The sequence below is a fragment of the Crocodylus siamensis genome, chromosome 9, assembly GCF_052110815.1.
Source record: "Crocodylus siamensis isolate JL-2025a chromosome 9, ASM5211081v1, whole genome shotgun sequence".
NCBI classification, from domain to species: domain Eukaryota; kingdom Metazoa; phylum Chordata; order Crocodylia; family Crocodylidae; genus Crocodylus; species Crocodylus siamensis.
Window position 1 is genome coordinate 23,402,276 of NC_143403.1, and position 16,722 is coordinate 23,418,997.

Here is a 16,722-nt window from a genome sequence, read left to right on the forward strand (position 1 = left end):
TTTTTTTTTTTTTTCCCTAAGCTTTATTTGGGATCAAGCCTTTTTGCTTATTTCATCCCAAATATAAAATCTGGTCAGTTAAGGGGGTGAGCTGCCAGCAACCGTAGAGGAGAAACCATTCTGTAGCAAATGCAAACCGTAACAATCAAGGAGGGAGGCAAGAGAACGCTGTTTTATAGTTGTAATTTAAGTCTAAGTGACTCAATGTGCCTGAACTTTTACCTCATTTCTAGGCTTTTTCTCTGCTTCGTTTTCCATTGGCAGTAATGATGTTGTTATAGCTATTGCCAGCTGTAGGCATTGTGCCACATTCTCTCAAAATAAACAAACACAGGATACAAGCCCCTGCAAAACTTTCTTTGAGTGTCTGGCTTCTCTCTCATTTTGTGTTTTAAAGTTGTTTTGTATTGTTGTTTTGTGTCAACTTTTGATAACTGTGAGGGGGAGAGAGGTTGAGTTTCTGTGCAGCAAGATGGGATGATGAAACTGGAAACAAGCATCCTGTCTCCATGTAGAATTCTCTCTTTCCAGTTGGGCTGTAGTAGAAAACTTATTAAAAAGTGCCAGATGTTTAGGATGTATTCTGTTCAGTGTGGCTTTTTTGTCACCTTTCGTTTTTACCACATACTTGTATTCCTGAAAGAATATATAAGGGTGTACTATACACACAATAGCAAGCTTTTGTTATAGGACTTGTCCTCATGCTATTTCAAGCTATTACAGATGTCAGTATGTTATCCCCATTTACAGGTGAGTACGTAAAGCACAGGAAAAATTAGATAAATTTGCTTAGGATCACCCAGCAAACCAGTAAGCAGAGCTGGAAATGGTACCCAGGTCCCCGGACTCCCTACCATGGGTCCACAATTTGCCTCTAATAAAAATCAGTCCCTTAGCTCAGGAGCCCTAAGCCTCCTAGGGGTTATCCAGCCCCCTAAGTCTGAGTTGACTTCTCCTGTCAGTTAATCTGCTTAAAAATATTGACCTATGCTCTCAAAAATGCCTGTCAAGCGAGGTGATACTCAAAACACACTGGATAGCTATTTGGCTTTTCTTGGCTCAACAAGAGATAAATTATCAGTATTTCCTTTCTATATGGTAATCTTCTGTTATAGTGATGAGTTAAAGCATAAGTCTGTGACAGAATATTTTATTCCATCATAATAATATAATTCTTGCAGACCAAACGCTCTGAATTTGTGTAGCAAAAAATTGTATGTTAATTATTTATCTGTATAATCTTAGGGTTCTGACACAGGAATTTTGTCCACAGAATTATTTATAATATATTTTTCTTGGTTATGAATGTAAAAATCTTCTTTCCTGTTGTCATACAGTATGCAAAATATAGTTGTGAAAAGTTTAAAAAAAAAAAGTTAAATATTGATAATTAGTCAGTGTCAGATAATTAATCATTGTCACCCTGGGAATGACAGATTGACCAGGTTGTATTGCCTCTTAAAATTAGATCAAGTATCTGTTCCTGCAGAGTCCTGTTGTTAGGGTCTCTTTACATTAAAAAATCGCCACATGATTTTTTTAATATGCTTTAAAGTACTATTTTAATAGTTGAGTGAAGGAATAAAGTTTCAGTGTATTTTCATAAGCCTTCTAATGAAACAGTTAAATATACTTTAATAGTAGAATTCTTTGTATCATAAAGTGAATTATTTACTATTAAAATAGAGAACAAGAAGGAGCTGTGTTAGAAAGTTCAAGTAATCTGGTGAGGGAGTTATTTACTATGTTAAAACTAGTGCTGGTCTTGCAACTCTTGCCAGCTAGAAAAGTAGTTGCAAGCTAAGTGCTTCAAAACGGGGTGAAACTCTAGTATTTTTGGTTGACATACAATTTGGAGCAGGCCCAAAAGTATTGAACTGTGAACAGTTCTCTCTGTGTTTGTGAGGTCTAAACTGGCAGCAGGCAAACACTGTGTAATGAAAGGGAGTCTAGAAGGCAGGTGGAGCTTACAGTTAATCTTTGCAAGTGTTGACATTTATAAAATAGTACTTTTATACCCTTATAATATTTATACAGATAATATATGTATACCCAACTGTATTTTCTTAGTACATGTCATTAATTTTAAAATAAATATATATTAGTAGTGTATGTTTTAGGTTCCCCTCACTGAGGCAGTGCACATGCAATAATCTTTAATGCATAGAATTGCATTTCATTAGTTAAACTCAAAGTCTTGGGAACAGACATTACACATAAGCTGGTTTAAGTGATTGGAAACCAGTTTAAGCCTGTAACAGAACAGAAGTTCAGAGCACATAAACCTGTTTCAAAACTGATTTAGGTTAAACCAGTCTACCAAACTTCTGTCCTAGATCCCCTCCAGACTCAAGTCAATTCACAGTCCCTCTTTGCATCTCCCCGCCCCACCTGGCAGTGTGGGCAGGCTAGCCTTGGCCTAAACTGTCCACTTCAGCTCAGCGGGGCTGGGCTCGGCGTGCCTCCAAGCTGTCACAGAGCTGAGGCAGCAAAGCCTCTGTTCTGCAGCCCTGCTCCTGCCTGCGCCTGTCAGCCCACTGGGGAGAGGAACAGAGCCTGCCTCCCCCTGGCCCTGAGTGTGCTAGAGTTTCCCTCACTGGGCCCACGTGAGCCATGCAGATGGGAGAGGTGGGGAGGTTCCCTTGGCCCCAAATCCCCATACCAAAACCCCAGTGGGGGTTCCCCTGGCCCTGGTAGGGTCCCCTGAGCCCTGCTATTGGTGCAGAGGGGGAATTCTCCTCTGCAGCCCAGGGCCAAGCTGGTGCCCGATTGTGCAAACGGATGGGATGGGATGGGGAATTCCCTCTCTGCACCAGTGGCAGGGCTCAGGGAACCCTACCCCGGGCGGGGGAACCCCTGCTGAGGTGTGGGGGCCCCCCCACATGGGCTGAGGCCCTGTGCCAGCTGGGCCCCAGGCTGGAGGGACTGCTGCTTCTCCCTTCCCCCCCACTGGCAGCCAGTCAGGGATGGGCCCCATTTGGCTGCCTTCAGGTGCAGTTGGCAGTGGCTGGCAGGCTGGGAGTTGTGCTCTAGCGCCCTCCAGCTTCCAGCCTGGGCCACTGAAAGCATCTGGCTGCCTTTCCAGATTCAGAAGTGAACGTTAGTTCACTTTGTTATCAGTTCAGTCTATGAAGCTTAGAGAAACCTGCAAAGATTTAATTGATTCAGCCTCAGGCTTTTTGACTGTATATACTTAGCATGAAAATGGAGGATACTCATAGAGCTGGTGGAAGGGGATGCTGCCTAACTAAATGTAGAGCTTTCTAGAAAGGTATGGGTGGAATACTTGGTATTGTCTCCTCACTCCTACAACCACTCAGCTTTATGACCAAGCTAGAGAGTGGGAGAGTTGTGATTGAAATGAAATTAAGGTCAGCAGCAGCAAGCAGTCATTTTCCAAGCATCTCCTTGGAAAAAGCATCTAGCTACTGTTTAAAGGCACTCTTGCATTCATGTAGTGTCTCTTTACACAGAAAGAACTGTTACCCTTCTCTGGCACGTAAGAATCACGCCACCGAGTATTGGATGCATCTGCTGTAGGACACGGTGCAGTAAGTGCTTACAGTTGTGTTGCAGTACTCTGCAAGAGTTTAGGCTGGAGGTGGACATTGTCTCATCTGATTCAATCTAGAAGGAAAGCATTATGCAGGTAGAATGTAATGACCAAAACTAATTGACAAAAGGCTATTTTATGTCTGTGTTATGAAAGGAAGACTTCAAATCTAGCTGTTGCCTCATGCCATTGTAACACAGCTGCTGTCTGTATGCCAGAGCATACTATTATGAGATTTAGTCTAGGTGATCGACTTCATCTTAGTTTGTGGTTTTTGACCTGGTAATAAAGGATCTGAGTCCCAAATAGTAAACAGGGTTGTTTTGCGAGTGTAGATGGTGCCTTAGAATGCTTGATAGAACAAGGGTTGGCAACGTTTTTGGGCAGAATGCCAAAAACACCTCGACTTGTAAGACATTGGCATACCAGAAGCAGATGGCGGAGGAACCACGAGGAGTCTGATCCTTGTTGTGGCAGCACAGTCCCAGCCCCTTCCCCCCCATCCACCCTAAGGTGTACGTGCCAAGCAAAATGCCTTCGCGTGTCATGTTCCAGCACCCATGCTGGGGGTTGCCTACTCCTGTGATACGACAACCTCGCTGTTGCAGGAAGTACTTAGGGCCTCTGCTTTACATGGTATCCAAAAAAAATGCTTCCAGCAGCCCAGGGCCTGCCGTAACGCTGTGCTGGGGAATTGGCTCATGCAGTCTGATGAGAGCAAATCCCAAGACACTATGGCTGCAGGCACTTGTGTGTTTTGAATGAAGTTGCACTGTGGTTAATGTACTTAATGAATCAGCAGAAATGTAATGTTTGGCCTGCTCCCCAAATCTCGGGGGGCGGGGGGGGGGGTGGGGAGCAGTTCTGCTATAGGCCAGAGAAGCCTAAATGCTGTCATTCATTGGTTGTTTACAAGCTGCTTTTCACTTAATGTGTTATCTGCTTTGTCAGTACTTTATTATATGACAAGCTCAGGCTGGTGTTTAAACCAAAAATATTCTTAGATGAAGTATATAGTAAAAATCTGCAATACATGTATTTCGGGTTGAATTCTGCTCCAAGGCAGGGGGTTGCTTGCTGCCTGGCTCCGCACTCTAGCACCCTCATGTCCCAGGCAGCCCCTGTCACCATTTATACTTGCGCTGCAGCACAGTTTAGCACTCTACTGTAAAACAGTACTGAGCCCAACAGTCCCTGACAATACTGTCTTATGGCAGGGTTAATTAATTTCCTGTGCCCTAATACTAGTGTATGTATAGATGGTGATGCTTTACTGTGGAGCTAATTAGTCAACTTACAGTAAAGCACACATGCAGATGCGCCCCTTATGTATTTTAGTTGAAAACTTGTTTTTACAGAATTGGTTTTTAGAAATATTGCACTTACTTGCATCACAAAGTAGTCCCTAAAGGTGTCAAATGAGGGTAGGGCCCAGTGGTGCTCTGCAGGGATTATGCACATAAAGTGTGTTAATCCCTGCTCCCTGTTCAGGACTGGGGAAAAGGAAAAGAAACTGACTGTATTGCCTGAGGCCTTCCAGGAAATCAGTGCTAGAAACAGGAATTGAACTCAGATCATCTGAATCCTAGTTCAGTGCCATCAGTCTCAGTTGCACAATAGTCTTGGCTTGGAATGAAATGGAAGCCTTCGTTCTCTAAGAGAGTCATTCCATGCACTTACAATTCATCCTATTAATGTAAAAGTTTGTTTTTTGATGGAACTAACAGACACCTTTCTTGACCATAATCAACAGTGCTTTTTATTTGTGCAGAATGCCAAGTTCAGTGGTTCTCAGTGTTTTTGGACTTGAGGCACCTCTCCATAATTGTTGTGACTTGAATGGCACCCAGTTAAAACAATTATGTCACAGTGCTCATCTCCTTGCAGAGGGGCCAGGCAGTGGAGGTGGGGGATCACCCAGGCAGGGGCAAGCCAAAGCCTGCACTTTATCTGCTTATCTCCTCATACCTAAGGATAGGCTTCAACAGATCACTTGGTACTCCAGGGTGCCACATTACTGTGGTTGAGAATCGCTGGCCAAATGAATTGACCAAACACATTTTATGTACTAGGGTAACTGTTGACACTGACATTGTCCCTGACTTAAAGCATGTGCATGTGAAGGACTTGGGATAGATAATTTTCCCAAAGCTAAATCTCTGTCGTTTTCCTAATATCACCACATACATTTCTCAAGAAGATAATTGAGTGGTTTTGGGAGAGACTAGTTGTGTACATATAACTGCGTAGATACCTAATGAGTGCAACTGTCTTATCTGTATACAGTAGAATATTGCCTGTAAAACAGTCTCATGCTAAAGAATTATGAGACATACAAGTATTTAACTCGGGGGTGGGCAGTTCTTTGGGTTGACAGGTCACTTAACGCGTGTTGGTGACTTGTTGAAGGCCACACCCTCTCCCCTCCCCCATGCAGAAGCCTGAGCCGACCCGCAGCTTTACCAGGCATCAGCCCCCTCTTCTGGCTGGAGTCCACCTGTCTTGCAGCTGTTGTGTCTCCTCCAGCCATGTCCATATCTGTCCAAACACACCTAGCTGCTTCCAGGACAGGGCTGTGGGCACAGGCGGGCAGGGCGTGCTATAGCTGTGGGCTGTGACCAGCATGGAAACCTGAACCCACTGCAGCTGTAGCACACCTTGCCCTCCTGTGCCCAGAGCCCTGACCTGGAAGCTGCCGCTGTGTCCAGACTTGGGGTGGGGCGTGCTACAGCTTTGGGCAGGTTCATGCTTCCGCTTCCATGCAGGTGGCAGCCCTGGCCGGAGCCAGAGCTGGAGCCACTGCCCTCCTGCAGGCTGGATCCATTCACTTGATGAGCCGAATGCAGCCCATGGCCCATATTTTGCCCACCCCTGATTTTAACTACTTTCCCACCAAATTCCCTATATTTTGAAGAAGAAAATGAACCACTGGTTTCTTTCAGCTTTTCACTACCATGTAGAAATCAGTTTTTGTAAATTTACTAGTTAACGTAGAAAAGTGTGGGTGTATACTAAGTCTGTAGTCTGTTGTGCTCCGTGGCTTTTGTGGGTAATATTGTAAATTACCAAAGGAGAAGGGAATGTGCCATTCTTGCACGTAAGCCTGAAACCTCCTTTATGCTGACATTTTCTTTGTTGCCCGTCTTTTGTAACATTGTACTACAGCAGTGCCTCATGCTAATGAAAATGGGAGAACAATTTTTAAATTATATTTATGTTTTCTGTCTTGTTTTTGTTTAGTGGACATAAACAAAAATCCATTTCTAAAACAATCTGGTTGAGCCATACTCAGTCCTAACTTGTTGTTTTACTAGAACGTGATATGATATTGTTTTAGAATGAGCAAGCTATATACAGCTTCCACTTTCATTGTGCTTCAAGAAAAAAGCTGCAGTCTTGAAAACTGAACTCTGATTTCTCTTAGTTTTCTGGAATTGTTTAATATACATTTAATATACACAATATACATAAACTATACATTCTAGTCTTTCTGTCATGGTTTTAAGTGAATTTCTGGACATCTAAACTGAATTATTTGCATGTAGTTCAGCCAAAGTTTGATGAAAGGAAGAATATGTCATGTAATAGGAGAATTACTTAAGAATCTTAAGCAAAATCTCTGCCTTTCTTGTTTGGCTTTGAAAAATCTAAAATGGGTTGACTTTTTTAACTTGTGTTAAATTACTCATTACGTTTTATTTCTGAAGTAAGTAATGCTGTAATAGTAATACAGAAGTGTAGCCTCAGCATAGTCTGAAGCTTTTATTGTAGCTTTTGCCCTTTTATTGCATAGGTCCTTTTTATATAAAGCCTTTTATTTTATTCCCTCAATTCCTCACTCTGCCCAATACACATCCAGAATTTACAATTCTAGAAATGTTGACCATATGTTACCTTATTCTCTTGAATAAGCTATTAAAATGTAGTTGAACAAATATTTCTAGGCAGTTAAGTGGATTGTCATTTGACCTATGTTTATGATTTATAGCTGTGCCTTTTTGTGTGGGTGCTCATATGTTACTAACAAATGCAAATCTTATTTGGTGCTTTGGGGATTCTTCATTTTCAGCACACACTTGTCATTGTTAAGAGGATAAACTGAGACGATATCATTTAAGCAAAAATATTAGCATTGTTTGTAATTATGTTTTTGAATATCTAACATAAATGTATAATCTCAGTTTAATAACAGAAGGTCAGAGTTGAGCTTAATTGCATAGAAGATTAGGAAGTGTTGAGTTCATATGTCATTCTTGTAGATTATAAAATAGGACTTCCTAAATAGGTTATTTAAACATAAAGAAGATTCTTTTTTTAGATAAGGCAGATGGCTTCAACAATTAACTAGTGATTTGTTTACAAGCAGCCTCTCAGCCTCAGCTGTATGTAAAGAGCTAGGTGAAATAAAAGCAGGCAAAAATACACTTAGGGAAAATTATATATTTGCTTGGTTGGGGGGCATATCTCCTCTCATAAAATACCCTATCTTAGAACAAAAACAAGCTGCATTTAAACTCCCTGAATATTTGTCTCTCTCACCTCCTCATTATATATCTTCATCATTATTTATGTGCTTAAAAGCAGAGTATATGAAACTTAAGTATTACCTTTTACTATGATCCCCATCCAAACAGCTCAAGAAATGCATAGAGTATCTGCTCCTTTGTCCTGCCACTTAACATTTGTGTGGAGCCAACTCTGTGCTGCTTGTGTACAAAGTGTCAGCAGTTAGAAAATGATAAACTTAGGCCTGTTTTTCCTCCCTCACCATGAGCTGTTCATATATAGCTTTGATTAATATTTGAAGAAGTGATGTAAGTCCACTAATGTTGGAAGAGCGGTAGGTCCCTTACTACAACAATAAAAACCCCGCCCATTTGAATGGGAGAGGGTAGATATTTCAGAGCAAAGGGATCTACATAAAGAATTCTACTATCAAACCAGCAACAGCTACTAGTTTGCTTGGATTGTAAGGTAGGCTTTGAAACTCCTTATACTACCTGCTAATACACATATTCTTAAATAAATTCTTAGTCTGTGAGATCTTATGCGGAAGAAAGCTGTTGTCAGTATATATACATGCACACTGTCAGCCCAAGGGCATGAAGGCACTGCCACAAACACATACATAATGTTCAGCCACAGTGCCATGGAAACACCTAGATATTTCTAGCATTTCGTTTTTCTAATAAATGTTCTACTAAACCATGGCCCAGGGCTCTAAGGAGAATTGTAATGAGTCTTGAACATCTGGACCAAACTCGATAGGGAATTGTCATTTTACTTCTATTTTCTGCATATAGTCACTTATGTGTGCAAGTGTCTGTGGGGGCCGACCACAAGTAATGTCACTTACTATATTTAAATTCTTTGGCTTATTCATCCAGGCAGCTCAGTGCAAATAATAATGTATGCACAAATAGAGCAATCTCTGGGTAGGTCCACCTGACACAAATGTAGTGTGGTGCTAAGGTATCAGAGCTAACTGAGCAAGCCAGTTTGGGTTCCAGCAACAGTTTTAGCTGCATGAGTGCAGTACCTTGCCTCAACTGATATACCACATTCAGTGCAAGTTCATCCATAGCTGGATTCCGTGCTGTGCTGTGTAGATGTAGCCCAATGCCATTGTGGTACCTGTTACAGCAGTGGTTGAACAGGTCATGCTATGTTAAGCTTCACAACATCTCAAAGAAATAGAGAAATATTATCTCTATTTTACATTTACAAAGAGGCAATAACGTATCCAATGTCACATAAAAAGTCTAAATGAAGACAGGAATTGCACCTTATTCTCATGAATCTAAGGTTAGAATTCTAAGCTTGAGCAGTCCTTTTTTCTTGGTTCCTCAAGTATTTGTTTATAAGTGTTTTGACTGGGGGCAACTTGGGGAGAGAGAAGGAACATCCAGCAAAGGTATAATAGATCTGAGATTGATGACAAGGTAAACCAAGTGAACCAAGTCAGTATCTTGCTGAAATGATTTGATTAGAGGTGCACTGGTACATCAGTCCCATATTGGATCAGCACCTATATAAGCAAAATTGACTATCAGCAATTGGCTTTTTTTAGCTGATGTGGCTGATAGTGCCACTGATAAAAGTGTCCTGTGCACGTGCAGCCACAGTGCAGCATGGCACGCAGGTGGACAGGAGCACAGCTCCTCAGTATGGAGAGCAGCTGGGTCTGGCTGCTAAGTCTGTGAGGAAAAGGGCATGGGGTGGGAGCTGAGATCAAGACCTCAGCAGTGAGGGAGGGAATGGGGCTGGGGCAGATGCTGCATAGCTCAGCCGGGGCATGGGGCAGATAGTGTGGGAAGGGGGTGGCGGCTCCTGCCACTGCATGAACCCCGGGAGGGCATTGGGGGTGTATGCCCCCGGATCTGTACATGGAGCAAGGGCAGGCTGCCACTGCAGGATGGGGCCAGGGTGGTGCCAGGCTCTTCCCAGTGTAGGAGGCTGGTCCAGGCTGCGCTCGGGGTGGACAGTAGTGACACTGGGGGGGGTTATGGGGGGCCTACAGCAAATTTTGGGGCAGCTGCAGCCCCTCCCATAGCTCCTTCCCAGTGCTGCTGCCACCCACTCCCAGCGCGGCCCTGCCCAACCCCCAGCCGGGAAGGGCTCAGCACCGCCCCGCCCTTGCCCCACACGCAGATCTGGGGGCATGCCCCTCATGCCCTCCTGGGGTGCGTGCAAGGGTGGGATCGGCCCCCCCCCCCGGACAAGCCACTCAGGGCTCTGCCCTGTGCCCCCCCGGCTGTGCAGCATCTACCCCTGCCCTAGCCCCACTCCCTCCCTCACCATGGGGCCTTAATCTGCCCCCCCCACCGCTTTCCTCCCCCTTCGCCCCTTCCTCCACAACAGACTAACCAGCTGGCCGCTGCTCTCCATGCTGCCTGGCTGCATATCGGAATCGGATTGGTATCAGCTGATACAGCCATCAGTATCGGCCCAAAAATTCTCTGTCGGTGCACCCTTAGATTTGATGTAATTTTAAAATTGTTTTGGATAGTCTGGATGAGCACACACAAGCGGTTTGCAGGGCCTGAAATCCTGAGGTTTGAGGCCCTGCAAACTGCACACAGCACACATGCACCCATTCGCCATGCTGTTATTTAGCAGCATGGTAGGTTTTTTTTGACACTAACAGCCATGGAAAAAAGGTGCGGCGCATGTGGCAACAGCTTGTGGTGCCAGAAACCAGAGCCTGGCCTGCCAGAATCATGCTCTGGCTGCTGACCTGGCTCTGTGCCACTGCTGCCCTGGGAGGCCCCTAGGATCCCAGGTAAGGCTGCCGGAGCCTCCCCTACCCCACCTAGGTTACTTTGCCATACACCAGAGTGTACATGCAGAGGCATGCCGTGGGGACATATAGCAGTGGTACATACATGCTGTTACTTGTCCATGGGAAACATACACCCCTCCACATGGGTGCTTGTCAGGATGCACCCTGAGCCCAACTAGCCACTGTATAAATCAGGGAAGTGGATTTTCTGAATGAAGGATTAAGCAGATTAATGCTTTTAGCAGTCGCTTGAGAGAGAATCTGAGGAGTAAGCATTATTTGAGCACTCACGTGTTGCAGTAGGAATGGTGAGATGTGTTGGATCCATCTGAATGCCTATGATGTGAGAGAGCTAGCAGGTCAAGATCTCATGAGCTCCAATTGCATTCCAGAAGCAGCTTTCTTCTTTCTAGTGCTCCAAGTAGCAGGCTGCTCCTGTCCCTGACTGGCAGGTGTCAGTGCCTGAGCAGGCTGCTTGAAAGTTAGGAATAGAATCTGTGGATTGAGGTGAAGGAGAAGAGAAGCAAGAGCTACTGAGCAACAAATGACATAAAACTTGATTAGTATTTACGAAGCCAGATCATATTTAATGCAAACATAAGATAGGATAGTTGTGGCTGATGCAGGCAGGTAGGAAGAATATGTGGGTCCAAGACTGGCCAAAATATTCCAGCTATATTCATTAGTGTTTCATGATAAGCATCACCATGAGACATTCAAGATCTTACCTCTTTGAGAAAGAGATTGGAATAGTATGTAGCTTCAACCATGTTTACAAAGTACTGTTAAGAAATCAACTTCTGTACCTCCACATTCAGGGCAGTGCTTCTACAAGTTGAACCCAAAGATCATATTTCACAAGTACTGTTACGTGTGAATTTTACAAAAATGTGAAAATCAAAGCAAACCTCATACATTTCGTTCTACAGATACCAAATATAAAGTATTAAACCATTTAGTTGTTGCAGTGCTTTTTTAATAGCATCTATCTTGTTCTTGCCTCTGGATTAAGAGCCACTATAAAATATTTAAACCTAATAGTGACATTTTAGAGCACACCATTTTGTTTAAAATGTTTTTTAAATCTAGCAAAACAAGATTTATGACAGACAGACTTATATAGTTTAGATTTGTTTATAAACTTCTCTGTGCTTCTTTCCTTTGAGAATGAGTTTTCCTCTGGGCTCATAAAGAGTGTGTTAAAGTATGTATGTGTGTGTGACAAATGCAATATGATGGGAAATGCCCTTCATTTAATTTGTTTTCTTCTTTTAGACAGCAGAGATCATGTCACAGAAGATGCAAAAACCGAGTCCATCAATGATACAACTGATCTGGCCCTTCCACCTGAAATGCCAATTTTAATTGATTTCCATGCTTTGAAAGATATCCTGGGGCCACCTATGTATGAAATGGAGGTAACAGATTTCATTGTCTCCATTTCCAGCATTTCTTTCCATTCAGACTTGTCTATTGTGATTAGTTCTCCTATTCTATTGCTGGTGACCCACGTTTTGTGTGGTTTTTATACTTCTTTTAAATCTGTCATTGATAGACCTTGCTTCCTTCCCTTGACAAAGCCACCTCCCTCGCATCTTTTGATCTGGTCTGCTTGCAATAAGATTTATTTTTCCACCTAAAGAAATTCAATAAGTATGTTAATTTGTTGTGTACAATAATGTAATAGTATGATTGCATGGTAGTAAAGTTTCCTGTGGCTGTAGTGAGGATGTGTTGTTTTTCTATTAGTTTTTTATAATTTTATTTTACTCTCCTCAGGCAAGAAGCCCAAAGTAGAAGTCAAGTGTCTGGTCTCTGAGGCAGAAGCCATAAAATGAACCCATGGTCCTAATTAAAAACAGTCAGTGTTTTGTAGGTGTAAAAACCACCACTCCATTTTATGTCAGTAGTTCTCAGACGTCTTAAAATAACTTGACTCCTAGTTATCAAAAAAATTGTTGACCACCACAGCTTCCCCTCCTGTTCCATAAGGACTGCTTTCTTCCCTCATGATGGTCTGCTGTGACGGTATCCAACTACCACTGATTCATCTTTGTGCATTACAGTCATTTTCTGTTTCACCTTTTGATCCAGGTGAACTGACTTGATAGCAGATGGTGGTTATAGAACTCCTGCCCCTGGGGCAGGGAACTGGACTTGATGATCTTCAAGGTCCCTTCTAGCCCTAACGTCTGTGAAATCTATGAAATCCATAAGTCAGTGTCCTGTACTGCAGAGAGGCAAGCAAACAGTGATGGATGTGAAACGCCCTGTTGGCTTCCTTCATTCTGGAGAGGGGAGAAGTGAAGGAGTCATCCCCTAGGGGAAGTGGGAACAAGGATAAAAGCAGAAACTTACACAAAAGATGAGACGCTTATTAGTGGTCTCCCTTTGACCTTCCTTTTCCTCTTCTTGGAATGTGAGGAGCAGACTCTGAAAGGGTTGCAGGGATTGGGGAGAAAAATGTATGGCATTAAAGAAGCTTTGTTTCTCCAGAAGAGAAGTGTCCATATCCTGTAACTTCCATAGGGGTTATTCCAGTTTGGAACTAGTTCTAGAGTTGGAATCAGCTGCAAACAGCTCTGTTTGCGGTTCGGATCTTTTTTGGCAATTTAAGCTTCTTCAGGTGTGTTAAGTTTTTATGTTTTTCATGGATAAATATTTGAAGTACATTTTTTTAAAGTTTGGCATCTAATACCACAAGCATAACTATGCAGATACAGTTGCATATTGATATGCAGTTGTGTTCCTATGTAAGTTTGGATAAATGGGTTGTTGGGGGGGGGATGTTTGTCTGTGTCGGGGGGTGAAGTGGGCGAATGTGTACACATGTTCTTTTGTGTGCAGTTGTTAAAACTTTTGCCTCTGCTCCCTTTCATGAATCTGCCAGCCTCCAACTTGGCGATATAAAAACTGGGTTTAATTTTTGTGTGACAAAAAGAAAATACATGGAAATCAGGTATCATAACTAACTAGAACTCCATAGAACTAGAGAGGAATCTAAAACTTTAAGTCGTTAATCAGGCTGGAATGTGTATGTCTCTCTCTCTCTTTTCCATGTAATGCAATTTGAATTAAATGCAGATGTATCCTTGGTAAACATACAAGTTGCTGCTTATGAAACAAACTAATAGTTAATGTAACTGAGAGATAATCATCTTCCAAGATAATGGATAGTGTTCTTGGCTAGCAGTCATTAACCGTCTCAGGTTTGTAAGTATTAGGCGGGCTCCAGAATCTTTCTAGATACTTTCTTTGGTTCAGGTGTTTTTTAATGTTTATTCTTTTAATTCCTCAAGTGGCCCCTTGACTTCTATAACAGTGAAATTTTCTTTCTAATGAATTATCTCAAATGACTCTTGACTTCCTATGTAATAAGAAGTGTAGTACTTCTCAGAGAAATCATTCCATACTGGGTAGCCTGGTCAACCTACAGTGCATTTTTGTTTACTTGGCCTTAAGAGCTTCACCACTGACCTGCACTGTCATCTCTAATAAGATTAATAGGAATTGCCTTCACTGTCTCTAGGTCAGTTGGTGGCAATGAGGAATTGAAAATCTAAAGAGATTGGATGGATCTGCTTTCCCTCCCCCCCTGCCACATAGCATAGCATACTTTTTAAAATAGGGCTATTTTAATAAAGTATTCCTGTCATTGTAGCTGACACCTCCCAGTAGAGAGGGATAGAAGAGAACGTGGCTTGTAATTGTAGAATTAGTTAATTTGCAACAAACAAACAGTCATTGCATAATGCCTTTAAAGAACAAAACCTTGATTCCCTAGGGTGCCATAGGTGAGTAACCTCACTGGAATAAATCCTTATAGTGAGGCTTTGGAACTACTTTTAACACCAGCTTAAAAGCACAGCATTGTGATGCATCCTAGCACAACATAGTCTCAGAGCTTTCAAGCATTCCTCAAGTTTGGAAGCATTATATTACTCTTGCTACATGTTCACGAGCCCCAGTTTGGAAGACTTATTTCCCTAAACGCCCCTTGATTCAGTTTGGTTACTAAAATGTTCTCAATGTCAAATTGAAACCTCACCAGAAAAATTATTTCCTCTGCAGATGTGGAAACGTGAGGGTGGAGTGAGTAGAACGATGGAATACTGAATTGGGAAGGGAAGGCCATAATGACATGGAAGTTGTCACATACCATGGAAGTTGCATGGTTTTAGATACTAAAAATACATTGGGTTGCATATATTTATGGTAGTCATCTTCTATATCCTGGCACTTTTGAAGGAAACATCTAAGACAATGATGTTACAATGACTTTTTGCATGGAAGGAAGTCTTGTTTGATTAGCCTTGCAAGGGGTGAAGATCAAGACTCTCCTGAGAAACAAAGTAGTTTTCAAATGTTAACAAATAATTTGAAAATATCTCAGGCACACAGATTATGGCAGTAGTGATATTGTTGCCATGATGGTCCAGGAAATATCCAAGAGGCAAGGATTTTTGGGGTGGAATCTGTTAGTATCCTCAGTGCATGGTTGGGATAAACTTAGACAAGCTTTTGAATGCAGTATGTATTTGTCAGCTACACTGATGTAAATCAGACATGCTGGAGTTAATTGTGGGAATTCTGTTATCTTAAACATGGTGACATGAACCAATATAGTGTTTGTTTGCATATTGACGCCTCAGAAGAACTTTTTTTTTACATAAATATTTCTTCTCTTGAATGAGGGGAGGGAGGTGTTAGTGTGTAATGGCTTTTTAACTTTGCTTATTGTTTTTAAAACAGTATTTCTCTGTTGCTTTACTTCTAAACAGTTTTGTATGTTTTTGTTCTCTCTCTAAAAAGTGATAGCATAGTGCAGGGTTTGGCAAGGTTTTTGGGCAGAGTGCCAATAACATCCTCAACCTTGATTTGTAAGATGTTGCCATGCCAAGGCAAATGGGGGGAACTGCAAGGGGCCCAATCCTTGTGGCAGCGTAGCCCCAACCCCTTCCCCACTGCCTACCCCAAGGCACACGTGCCAAGCAAAATGCCTTCACGTGCCACCCTCTGGCACCCATGCCAGAGGTTGCCTACCCCTGGCTTAGTGTTTCATGGAAAATGTTTTGAAGTAGGTTGTTTGTTTACATTTAATCCTGTGTCTTGGCAGGAATCGTGGGTTCGTAATCAAAGAGAAAACAGCCTTGGGACTGAGTGTGGTTTTTTTTTTAAAAAAAAGCTTTTTTTGTGAAACAATAAAAAAACAAGTTTTAGTCTGGTCTTTAGTTATTCCATGAGTGTATTCTACTTGAAAAGTAATGGGATAAAAGTCATTTTTTTGAAATATAGAGGCTTCTAAGTGTAGGAAAGACAGTAGCCTTGTAATATAAAAGATTAAAGTTTGTTTCGAATTACTCTCTGTTGCTTTTTATTCCAAACTATTTCTGTATCTGAAGACAACCTGCACAAATCCTACCCTCAGTTTTAACTGAGGAAGATTCTGAAGTTGGTATACCACGGTTCACACAAGAGATTTAGATGCACAAAATACAGACATAACAGGATCTTAGATTGGTTCCAATAAGTGAAGAGAAATATTTTATCTGGTTGTTAATCATGTCTTTAGTACAGCATACAGATGCATTTAAATTTCTTCAGCACATTAGTATTTTTCGAGCACATTATGACATTAATACGGTTCTGAGTACTATTAACTAGAGTTAGGTCCTGAGGAAATAGATTGCAGACTATCCTTTTGGTGGTGGTACTCAGTAACTAACACTCAGACTCTGGCCATTGAGGAGCTAGCTCAGCATTCTTGGCACATTTAGACTGCTATTAAGCATGTGGAATAACTTTTTAGTGCATGCCAAAACACACAATCCCTGTTGTAGATCATTGGTAATAAACAGCAAAATGGAGGTGAATGTGAAAATGTTAG

General features: G+C 42.1%; 1 protein-coding gene across 1 annotated transcript in view; it reads left to right on the forward strand.

Annotated features, from left to right (window-relative positions):
- The window catches only part of LONP2 (lon peptidase 2, peroxisomal), a 75,705-nt gene that overhangs the window by 47,501 nt on the left and 11,482 nt on the right, over window positions 1-16,722 (forward strand). Inside the window, exon 12 of the mRNA XM_090063734.1 lies at window positions 12,111-12,253. Within this exon, the coding sequence (XP_089919860.1) occupies window positions 12,111-12,253 (143 nt within the window). The remainder of the gene's footprint in view (window positions 1-12,110; window positions 12,254-16,722) is intronic.